The sequence below is a fragment of the Myodes glareolus genome, chromosome 7 (genome assembly GCF_982192425.1).
Source record: "Myodes glareolus chromosome 7, mMyoGla1.1, whole genome shotgun sequence".
NCBI lineage: Eukaryota > Metazoa > Chordata > Mammalia > Rodentia > Cricetidae > Myodes > Myodes glareolus.
The window spans coordinates 53,708,546-53,718,924 of NC_142032.1; the positions used below are offsets into that span (position 1 = coordinate 53,708,546).

At 48.8% G+C, this 10,379-nt stretch overlaps 1 protein-coding gene across 2 annotated transcripts; it reads right to left on the reverse strand.

Annotated features, from left to right (window-relative positions):
* Positions 1 to 405: 405 nt before the first annotated feature.
* On the reverse strand, positions 406 to 10,210 carry Mta2 (metastasis associated 1 family member 2). Of its 2 annotated transcripts, none has more exons than XM_087908144.1 (18): positions 9,702 to 10,210; positions 8,218 to 8,285; positions 7,656 to 7,749; positions 6,259 to 6,376; positions 6,066 to 6,129; positions 5,794 to 5,911; positions 5,275 to 5,377; positions 4,785 to 4,884; positions 4,485 to 4,673; positions 4,323 to 4,397; positions 4,157 to 4,215; positions 3,802 to 3,899; positions 3,551 to 3,690; positions 2,926 to 3,169; positions 2,193 to 2,282; positions 1,645 to 1,763; positions 1,392 to 1,540; positions 406 to 1,193 (listed from the first exon to the last, which is right to left on the reverse strand). In XM_087908144.1, the coding sequence occupies exons 1-18, from the start codon at positions 9,727 to 9,729 to the stop codon at positions 1,028 to 1,030; spliced, it is 2,022 nt and encodes a 673-aa protein (XP_087764270.1). In that variant the 5' UTR covers positions 9,730 to 10,210; the 3' UTR covers positions 406 to 1,027. The 2 variants fall into 2 exon arrangements, with proteins under 2 accessions (XP_087764270.1, XP_048314493.3); XM_048458536.3 differs by having other exon boundaries at positions 2,926 to 3,154; positions 9,702 to 10,208.
* Between the last annotated feature and the right edge of the window lie 169 nt (positions 10,211 to 10,379).

Consider the following 10,379-nt stretch of genomic DNA (forward strand, 5'->3'; position numbering starts at 1 on the left):
TAGGTAACTCAGTAGTAGAGCACTCGACGAGCATGCACTAGGCCCTAGGATCAATTCCTCAGCACCAAAAGGCTAACCAACAGGAAGACATTCTCACACCCTTCTGTGGAGACTCAGAGCCATTAGAGAGCTTTAAATGAATCTAGACTAAGATGCTGCTTGTGCTCCAGCCCCAATGGGAGACGCTAGAATCCCACAAGAAGGATGGCTGGCACAGACTACCTCACAGTCCGGTTGCATGTCTCAAAAAGCTGTTCCGAGAACAAGCACCATCTGTACCGCTTTCATTGTCCTTTGTCCTCTATTTTCCCTCTCAAAGACACCCCGAACACAGACGTGCGCGCGCGCACACACACACACACACACACACACACCAGCAGCAGAGAACAGCTGAGCCCGAGGAGCTGAAGAAAACAGCTTTTTATTCAGCACTATAAGAACCAATTACAGAATCCGAGGTTAAAAAACGGACAAAAGATCTTTATTTCTGAGAATTGGCATATAAAAGGCAGAGAGGGAAAAGGGAGGGAAGAAAGAGTGAGCATGGCCTGGGGTTGATGCCAGCTTAGGGCCCTCAAACTCTTAATTAGGAAAGTCCGGACACCGGACAGTAAGAGAAACCCCCAATTAGAAAACAAAGAAAAAGATAGACATGGCAGTGCACTTCCCCTCCCCCTGCCAGGTACCACCACCTGATATGTTTACTCTTCCCCTCCTCCATCCCTTTTACAAAGGGAGGTAAAATTTTTAAAAAATTAAAAAACCCTCCCCTCCCCCAGCTGTCCAAACAAGCTGTGGGTCCCAGCCCCCAAATAGGGTAGGTACCCACATAGGCAAGTTTCTGGAGGCTTCTCCACCACAGGCAGGGAGAAGCCCAAAAAGGAGGAGCTACTGGCAGTCACTCCAGAGGACGTCCAACCCCTCCAAGGCCACACACACCAGCTTCAATCCTCCCTCCCTCTTTGAGGTTTGTATGCCCTGGGCACCCACCCCTCTACCTTTCATCCCACCTCCCTCCCCAAAATGCTCAATCCTCCAGAACAATGGGCTCATTGGTGCTGGCAGGATGTGAGGGTGCTGGCAGAGGAACAGGGGGCCGAACTGCCATCAGTGTTGGCTTCACCTTCAACGGTAGGTTGGGCCTCCGGGCAGCTCGGCGCATTTCCAGATGACTTAGCGCCTTCCTTAAAGCCCTGGTCAAAAAGAGCAACAGAAACAGGGAGAGGCTTTATGAGCACCGACACACACAGGTAAGACTCCACAATGCATTCTTCAATTCTGGTACCCACATTCTTTTCTGTACCTATCTTTCTCAGATACCCCTACTTCTAATGCCCCCCAACTTGGATTATCAGTCTCTCAGCCCCTCCCATGGTGGATTCCCTCCCTACCTGGTATCTTTTGTGGCCACAAATACCACAGGATTAGGAGCATCAGCAGGGTTTAGTTTCTGACGCTTGGCTGCTGGCTGTGTGCTTGAACGAATCCCTGAGGCCAGAGGCCTTCCATTGGCAGAGAAGGGGACCCCAGCTCCTGCCATCTGGAAAAGGGCGGGGCAACATAATGAAAGTGTGGCTTCCCTCAGACTCCTAACAGAAACAAAAGCCCACCCCATTCAGCATCCCCAACCTCCTGTCAACTTACAGTCTCATAGGAACGTTTCACCATAATGCCCCCTAGGCCTCGGTTCTGGGTCAGTTGGTTTCTGTTGATTGGAGTCTTGGTGCCCCGAGGTGTTTTTGGTTTCAGAGGTGCCTGGGCCACTGCCAGGGTGGAGGGTGGAGGGGGATGAAACAGAAAATGTTCATACCTTCTCTCGCCTATGTAGTTTCCTTACCATTCTCTCTTCCCTCTCTACCCTTACTCATATTTCAAAAATGACATTGAAAATCTTTTCAGATCACAAAATAATTAAGAAAAGTCGTTACTGTGCCAGTAATAGGGCTCAATAGTAAACCACTTGCCCAAATACATGAGGTTCTAGGTTTTGATCTACAGTACTACCAAAAAAAAAAAAAAAAAAAAAAAAAAAGCATACACATAGTTTGTTCTCAGTGGGAAAGGAAAACTCAGGGGAAGAAAAGGCTCTTGGATAGGAAAATGACTGGCAGCCTGACACCACCCAAACTCCAAACTGTTTCTCCACCTCCCATCCACCAGTGGATGGATCCAGTGTGGTTCCCATCCCATACCTAGATCTTTAACAATGGTTGCCAAGGGCAGTCGCACCAAAGGGTGAATTTTCAGTGGCGTCTTGGCAGCCTTAGGAAGTCGGATAGAGCCTGGAGAAAGACAAAAGCCTCTGGACAGTCTGCAGTTTTGTTCTGGCTGTTTGAAATGGCCTTGCTGTATATAGCCCTGGCTGGTTTAGAACTTGCCATCATTCTATTGACTCTGCTTCCCCAGTGCTTTGGGTTCTAGGCATATATCACAATGCATAGCCTACTTGAAACAGGGTCCTACTACGTAATCCAGGCTGGTCTGGAGCTCATTACACAAACCAGTCTGATAGGAACTAGGTAGTGATATCCTATCTCAGCCTCCAAGTGCTTATATTCTAGACATGCACCACCAGACACGGCAAATCAAAATTTCTGAAAGAACTTTACTATTCAAGAGTCTTCTAGGGCCAAGAGGTAAATCTTTTTTTTTTCCCCCTCTGGTATTGAGACAGGGATTCTCTGTGTAGCTTTAGAGCCTGTCCTGGAACTTGCTCTGTAGACCAGGCTGGCCTCAAACTCAGATCTGCCTCTGCCTCCCGAGTGCTAGGATTAAAGGTGTGTGCCACCACTGTCCAGCAAGAGTTAAATCTTATCTACTAAACACCTTCTGAGGCCTACTATCCCTACTATCATTAAACAACAGTCTCTCTGGCCAGAGCAACTTTGGACTCAATCGTTAGAATTATACCACACCAGTTCTTACACTCTGCCTTGATGGCATTGGCATTGATAGGTGCATAGGGTCTTCGGGCAGCCCTTCTTGGCTGTAACAGGTCTCTGCACATCCGTCTGGCAAGACGAGTCAGTTTTGTGGTCTGGAGCAAGAAAGTTTGCCTGTTCTTAGCCAGCAACTTAGCCCGATTAGCGCTGGTTGTGTAGGGGGAGAGACTTTGAGCTTCGGGTCTGGATAAATGACCTCTTGAGTGTGGTTCCTGGAGTAATGACATATGAAAAAGAAAAATGGCAAGTCAACACTGCAGTTCTTGCCTCTATTTCCCACAGACAACAAACAGATCTGATCTCTTTACTGACTCTCCACCCAACCTTCCTGGCTCCCCAACCCTTGCAAGTGCCCCTGCCCATCTGACTGTCTCCTTGTAAGGCATGAAGTCTTCTGATCTTTGCCTAAAGCTCACGTCTGTATGACCACCACTCTCCCCGTCCCCTCCATGTTCTTACAGTGGTTTCTTTCTATTTGTTTGTTAAGACAGTGTCTACTATGTAGCCCTGGCTGACTTGGAACTTACTATATATACCAGGCTGGCCTCAAACTCAGACACCTACCTGCCTCAGTCACCACACCCCAGCTCCTACCCAGTGATTCTTACTGTGGTACCCCGAGCAGCCCCTTCAAGCTGGGTTGGGGTCTTAAGTCCCCCATACTTCTTCCAGTAAATCCAACAGGAAGCACAAAGGCGGCACTGCATGTTAGGTGGGCCCCAGGCATACCACTGGGCAGACTGTGTGGCTATGGGAGCACAGAGACAGGGTTAATGTGCTGGCAGGAAACAAGCTACCAGAGCTCCTCAAATTCCTAGGCCACCCAACCCCAGCATCCCTGTCCCTCCTTGAAACTCACTGTGGCAGCTCTCACACGTCAGGCCTTTCTGGAATCCAGCCCCATTCATGCCAGGTTTTGAACCCACAGAAATGATCTGGTTAGGGTTTGGCTTCGTACTAAGGAAGGAAATAAGAACGTAGAAGCTGATTAAGGAAATAACTCGCTTTTGTCTGTCCCTCTCTTTCCTACCACCCCACTTACTCTCTCTGGAATGCTGGGGACTGAACCTAGGACCTTGTGCATAATAAGCCCATGGTTATCACTGAGCTACAGCTTCTACAATTTGTTTCTGCCCCCTGCTCACCCCCAACCACTAAGGAAAACACAAACTGGGAGAGAAAGGGAAACATTCTCCCCTCCCTGCCACACTTACTAGGTGGGGATGTAGACCTGCTTCAATTTGCTGTCCGCTTCAGCAGCTTTCAATCTTTTCTGTTAGAAGGGAAAAATAGAAAGAGATCCAGGTGAAACCTAACAAACCAAAAGGCAGAGAGGTGAGCAGGTGGTCTCTGGTCCAGCCTCTAAGCACTAATCCATACCTGCTGAATATACCGATCTGTCGTTTTCCACATGTAGTAAAACTGGACTATGCTTGCAAGTGACTTCCAGGGGAGCTAAGAAGAACAGCAAACAGGATGAGATGGCATCTGGTCCTAGATCCTGATTCCCTGTTCTGACCTTTTCTAGTCCTATTCACTTACAAAGTCCTGGCGGATATCATTGAAATCCTTCCCATACTTCTCCAGAGCCTCTTCAAATAGCATGGCTTCAGAAGCAGACCACTCCTCCATCTCATCGCGACAGAGCACTGGGCCCCCCTGTGGCACCAGGGTTGACATGGCCTTGGCCAAGTCATAGCCATTCCTTTGTAATGTGTCCATAGCATGGAACTACCAGAAACAGAGAACAACGCTGGTGACTTGCTACTCTTTAAGTACTCCTACTTCATGACTCCCTCCCCCCCTGCCCCATGTGCTCTGCCACCACCAACTTGTGCTCACCAGGGTGATATCTCGGGATGCAGCAGCTGCACTCATGTGCAAGCTCGGCTGCCGAATAGAGCTGCTGCAGTCCAGGGCTCTTGCAAAGGTTCCCACAGCTCTGAGGAAAGAGCGAGAAGTCAAGAAGGGAAGAAAAAAGTTCAAGCAGGTTCAGGAACTACAGAGAAAACAAAACAAAACAAAAAAACAAAAACAAACAAAAAAAAAACAAAAAAACAAAAACCACCCAGGCCCAAAACAAAGCCCACCACTTTTTTATTTTATTTTTTTAGTTTTTCGAGACAGGGTTTCACTGTAGCTCTGTAGCCTGTCCTGGAACTCGCTCTGTAGACCAAGATGGCCTCAAACTCACAGAGAACCACCTGCCTCTGCCTCCCAAGTGCTGGGATTAAAGGCGTGCTAACACACCCCAGCCCACTTTTTAAAACAGATGAGCCTCAGAACGGGGTTCATTCTCCCCAGCCCATCTTCCTGATCCACCCACCCTCACCGGGCCACCACGAGAAACTGATCAATCTGCCGATCTGTGAGAGGGTTGTCTGGATCCCAGACTTTCATCTCCATCTTCTGCTGGTTTCGATTATCCGATTCTCCTGAGGAATCAAGCAGCAGCATCACCAGGAAGGGAGAGAGAGGGAAAGAACTCATCTTTATTCACTCTCAAAGACTCTGCTTCTCTGCTTGGACTCTTCACCACCCCACCTTTCTCCCCCCTTTTTCTTTTCTTTTTTGTTGTTGTTTTCCCAAGACAGGTTTTCTCTAAGTAGCCCTGGCTGTCCCAGAATTCATTCTATAGATCAGGCTGACCTCAAACTCATAGAGATCCACCTGCTTCTTTCTATTAGCCACATCAAGGCTCAGAATTCCCCTCCCAGCTGTGCCCATTTGTCTCTTTCAGGTTCCTAAGTCCCATTCTGTCAGGGTCACAACAGAAAACCTAGCAGATTGTGCAGACACCCCAGGTCATGTGATTCATAGAAACTTATGTTCAAGCACTTCTGTTGCTTACCCTCTGCCAAGCGATCTGGAATCTCAGCTTGGAATTTGCAACCAACTCTGATCTCCCCTTGATCAGCTAGAAGTGTCTTCTGAACAGGGTCAAATACCAGGGAGTAAAAAAAGCAGTCCTAAAAATGAGGAGAGAGGAGGTTGGTGAGCAGGAATTCACATGGGCAGTGAAGTCCATCCAGACTCCCCAGCTGGGAGCTCTATCAACCCTTTACCTCTCCACTTTAAAGGGCAACATCCCCTCCCCTCCTTCTTTTCACAATACCTCCTTACCTCCTTTTCCAGATACTGATTCAAGATATCCGTTTCATTCAAGAGAGTTACACTGCACTTCCCCCTAAGACATGCCAGAAAGTACTGAATGAGTAACACATACCCTCTGTCTATCATCTCCAATACACCACCCCCTTCTCTCCATCTTCTAAATAAGGGCACATAGGCCACAGGGACCCTGATCCTTCTATACCTTATGTGGGTGGCTGGTAATGATTCAAACTGCCGAGAAAGAAAAAGCTCTCGGTGCTTTAGTTGATGTCTCTGTTGCTCTGAGACCCCTGGCTGCTTTGATTCCTCCTCAAACTCCCCTAAAATAAATAACAAGAAAGAAAGAACAAAGTCAGAGACTAATTGGGAAAGAAGGTATTCTGGGGTGACAAGGCAGTCCAGGTAAATGACACCCTGCCTCAGCTGCTGTGTCTCACTTTCCTCAGACAGCTCGCCCTTGCCCTACCAGGCTGTCCCTTTTGGCCTTATGCCTATCAAGGGGAGAACCTGTATAAGGATGTCATGGAAATGCACCCCACACCTAGCTGCCAATACTGACACCCCTCATAAAGCACAAACACAGCCGCGATATGCATGTCACATTCAGCTCTTTCTAGATCAACCAGTCTAAGGTCCTAGAATTCAGTTAAGATGTAAGAATAGTGCATAGGATTTATTTACCAGTTCCTCGTCATACTTCAGAACTCTCTGCTGTGTCTGAAACATCACATGCAACCTAACTCTTCTTCTCTTTCTACTTGGTTAATAATAGTTTGTGGGGCTTTCAAGAAAAGCACCGCTCAAACCAGTGCCAACGCCTTCCTCCTCAAGAGGCAGCAGCTTGCACTGAAATCTTGGTAGAAACAGTTAACCTGGCTAAGTGCCAAACAAAGTGGGTGGGGATAAAAAACTTAAGCACTTGGTACATTGTTCCCCTGAAGAACTGGGTGTAAGACAGCAAGGGGTGGGGGGGTCCTGTGTCTCTGTGTAGTAGACTCCACCTCTCCCTGGTGTGCACTAGGAAACTCTCAGGGCTAGGGCAAGGACCACACCCCTCACCCCTTCTGATTGGACAAAGCCAAGGTCAGCCCCTGCCAGATGGGGTTGGAAACCCCAAGGGGCCAGGAAACTTGGTAGGCCTAGCTCATTAACCCTTTTATGACTACAGCCTAAAAAGAGAAAAATTTAGAAAAAAGGGGAAAAGTTAAATCTAAATGACATAACCCTCCCCCACTACTATGCATGCCTCTCAAAACAGTATCTTCCTCTTCACCTTGACCACCACTCACTAATCACTGTCCCCAGTGCCCAAAACGTCACCACGTGCCTCACTTCTCTAAAGCTCTTTTCATTCCCTATCAAAATATCTCTCCTCTCACATACATAAGCCACATTCTGGCTTTCCTTATCATGGTCTCCCCACACCGCTTCCAGCCCCAGCGTGTAACAACAGGCCTCCCTTTACCGACCAGGAACTTCCCACCCCCAAACTCACGCCCTGCCTTGGGCATGTTACCAGGGGAAGCACCTGCAGGAACATGTCTAGTCCTCAGATCCTGGGGAGGGGGAGAAGGGGAAGGAATGAAGGAAGATACTCACTAGCATTACTGTCAGCCAGGCTGTTGAGGCTACTAGAAATATCCCTTCGCCGGAAAAGACAGACAACCTTTGCTTCCACATTTCCGTTTGCAGTCTAAAGGAGGAAGAAAAACAGGGCAATGAAAATTGGCCATTTGAAAGTGGAGGTGTACTAACAACAGTGCACTATATCTCCAAGTGCCTATACAGAAGAGACCAAAAACTTAGCAATAAAGACTTAATATTCAAAGGCAATTCCAGGACCAATGAGATGGGTCTCCAAGAGTTTAAGGTCAGCCTAGTCTACATAGTAAGTTCCAGGCAGCCAAGACTGCATAATAGAGAGATCCTGTATATTTAAGGGAAAGGAAAAAAAATTAAAATAGACAAAATTCCTTCTCCCCTCCCCCAGATGTGAGAATAATAAAGCTGCCACTAAGCTTTTGGCAGTCTTCCTTCATACACTGGATGAATGTTCACCTGGATAAGTTCGATGCCTAGGTAAGGGTCTCCCTTTCACTGGTAGTTAAAGACTCCAGAAGACAGAGACTGCTTTGGTGGGAGGAGTTTCTGCGCCACTCACCTTGTTTAGCTCCTCAATCCGTCTAACCAGGTAAGGATTGCTGGAGGAGTTCTCAAAATAGACGTAATCTGTGGAAGGGGGTGGGGAAAAAACGAGATCAAAGAAGAAAACCAGAGCACCTGGAAGAGGAAGTAGATCTGTGTGGACCAAAAAGAGACAAAAATGCTAGGTAGAGATGCGGAGATGTGCATGAGGAAAGGCTCATAATAAGTGCTGGGCAGTGTTTGTGGGCAGCAGTGCACAAATCCTTAATCCCAGCACTTGGGAGGCAAAAAGAAAAGAAAAATAAGAAAAAACACAAAGAAAAGAAAGAATTTGCCAGCCGAAGGTTGCACAGGCCTTTAATTCCACTGAGGGAAGGCAGGGGCCAGTGGACCTTAGTGAGTTCGAGGCCAACCTAGACTACTGCATGAGTTCCAAGACAGCCAGGGTTACACAGAGACCTTGTCTCAGAAAAAAAAAAACAAAAAAACAAAAAAAAACAAAAAAAAAAAAACAAAAAGAAAAGAAAGTTTTACTCCCATCCTTGCAACACCTAGATTTTTGGTGTTTTGGGGTGTTTGGGGTTTTTTTGTTTGTTTGTTTGTTTGTTTTGCTTTTTCTTTTTTGGTTTTTCAAGACAAGGTTATAATATATATTATATGTATAATTTATTATGTTCATTGGTGTTTGGCCTGCATGTATGTTTGTGTGAGGATGTCATAAGCCCTGGAACTGGAGTTACAGACAGTTGTGAGCTGCCATGTGGGTGATGAGAATTGGAATTGACGTCGGGTCCTCTGGAAGAACAGCCAGTGCTCTTAACTGCTGAGCCATCTCTCCAGTCCTGACACCTAGTTCTAAAGTCAGATACTCACTCAAAAAGTTAGAGTTAAAAGATAAGAACAAGAGACTGGGCTTGGTGACACACACCTTTAATTCCAGCATTCAAGAAGCAGAGCTCGAGGCCAACCTGGCCTTACAAAGTGAATTCCAGGACAGTCAGAGGTGTAACAGAGTAAATCGATCTTTAAAATAACAAAAAGTCGAAAAAGCAAAAAAAAAAAAAAAAAAAAAAAAAATTTGAGAGAGAGAGAGACAACAAGGATTTCCCTAGAGTCCACACAACTCTGCACTGAAGTTGCACCCGTGTCGGAGAATTGAGTAAATTGTTCACTCCACTTCAGGCCCCACCTTTTTGAACGCACAAGCCGTCAAAGAAAAGAAAACCCCTGAGAGACTGACTCCCCCGCAGCGAGCCCCGCCGTCACTCGGGCCCCTTCCAAGCCAAGCCCACTTCCCGCCCGGGGGTCCTGTCGCAGGTTCAGAGCAGTGTTCCGGCTGTAAGCAAGCTCCCGGTAGCGGCACCGCCGCGGAACCATAGGTCTCGGTTCCGGTTCCGGTCGGCTCTGCGGCCCGTACGACCCCAGATGTGGCTCCCCCGCGCCTGCGGACACCGAGTCTCCCTGGTCCCGACCACAACCTCTTCCGCCCGGAGTACTCACCTCCCACCCGGTACATGTTAGCCGCCATGGCCGTTCCCGCCGCCGCCTCCGGCCGCACAAAGAGGTCCGGGAGGCTCGCGGGGGCAAAGCTTGGCTCTAGACGATGCCCCCAGCGCGGGGCTGACGCTTCGCGTAAGTGTCGAGGGGACCCGCGCAGCCGGCACTTCTGCTCGCTCAGCCGTCGCGGCTCATCACTATTCGCACAACAACGACGCTGCTACACTACTACCGGGACACCGAGGCTGGCGCCGGTCTGATCGGCTTCTTCCGGAACGAGCTCGGTTCCTGCCTGACCGGAGTCAGATTCCGGCTCCTAGCGTCCTCACCGAGTCCCAGCAGACGTCGAGTGGTGCCAGCCGCTGGGAAGGTTTGCCCTGCCCGCGTCGGGGTTCGCCTCCTTCCGGAACACCTTCGGCCGATACGGAGAACAAGGCCCAGCGCTCGGCTCAGGTCGGAGAGCAAGACCCCGCAGATCGGCCACTTCCGGAAGGAACTCGGCTCCTTTCGCTCAGCCGCGGCCCCGCGCTCGGTTATTTCCGTTGCAGCTCGACCCCGCCCCCGAGGGCGGTAGGGAGCCGGATTTAACTCTTTGCACTGTGGGTCGCAGCTGCAGCTCCGACAGTGGCCTCAAAGGCGCCCGCGCGCTCTCGCGCTTCTTGAGGTTATTTGCAAGCCCCT

What these genes read in the sequence shown, in the direction of transcription:
- Mta2 (XM_087908144.1), bottom strand. Translation starts at nt 9,729, where the DNA reads ATGGCGGCTAACATGTACCGGGTGGGAG. An exon ending in GGATTGAGGAGCTAAACAAG is followed by an intron (nt 7,750 to 8,217) that starts GTGAGTGGCGCA and finishes TTCCTCCTTTAG; the next exon opens with ACTGCAAACGGAAATGTGGA. An exon ending in CATCCCGAGATATCACCCTG is followed by an intron (nt 4,674 to 4,784) that starts GTGAGCACAAGT and finishes TGTTTCTGGTAG; the next exon opens with TTCCATGCTATGGACACATT.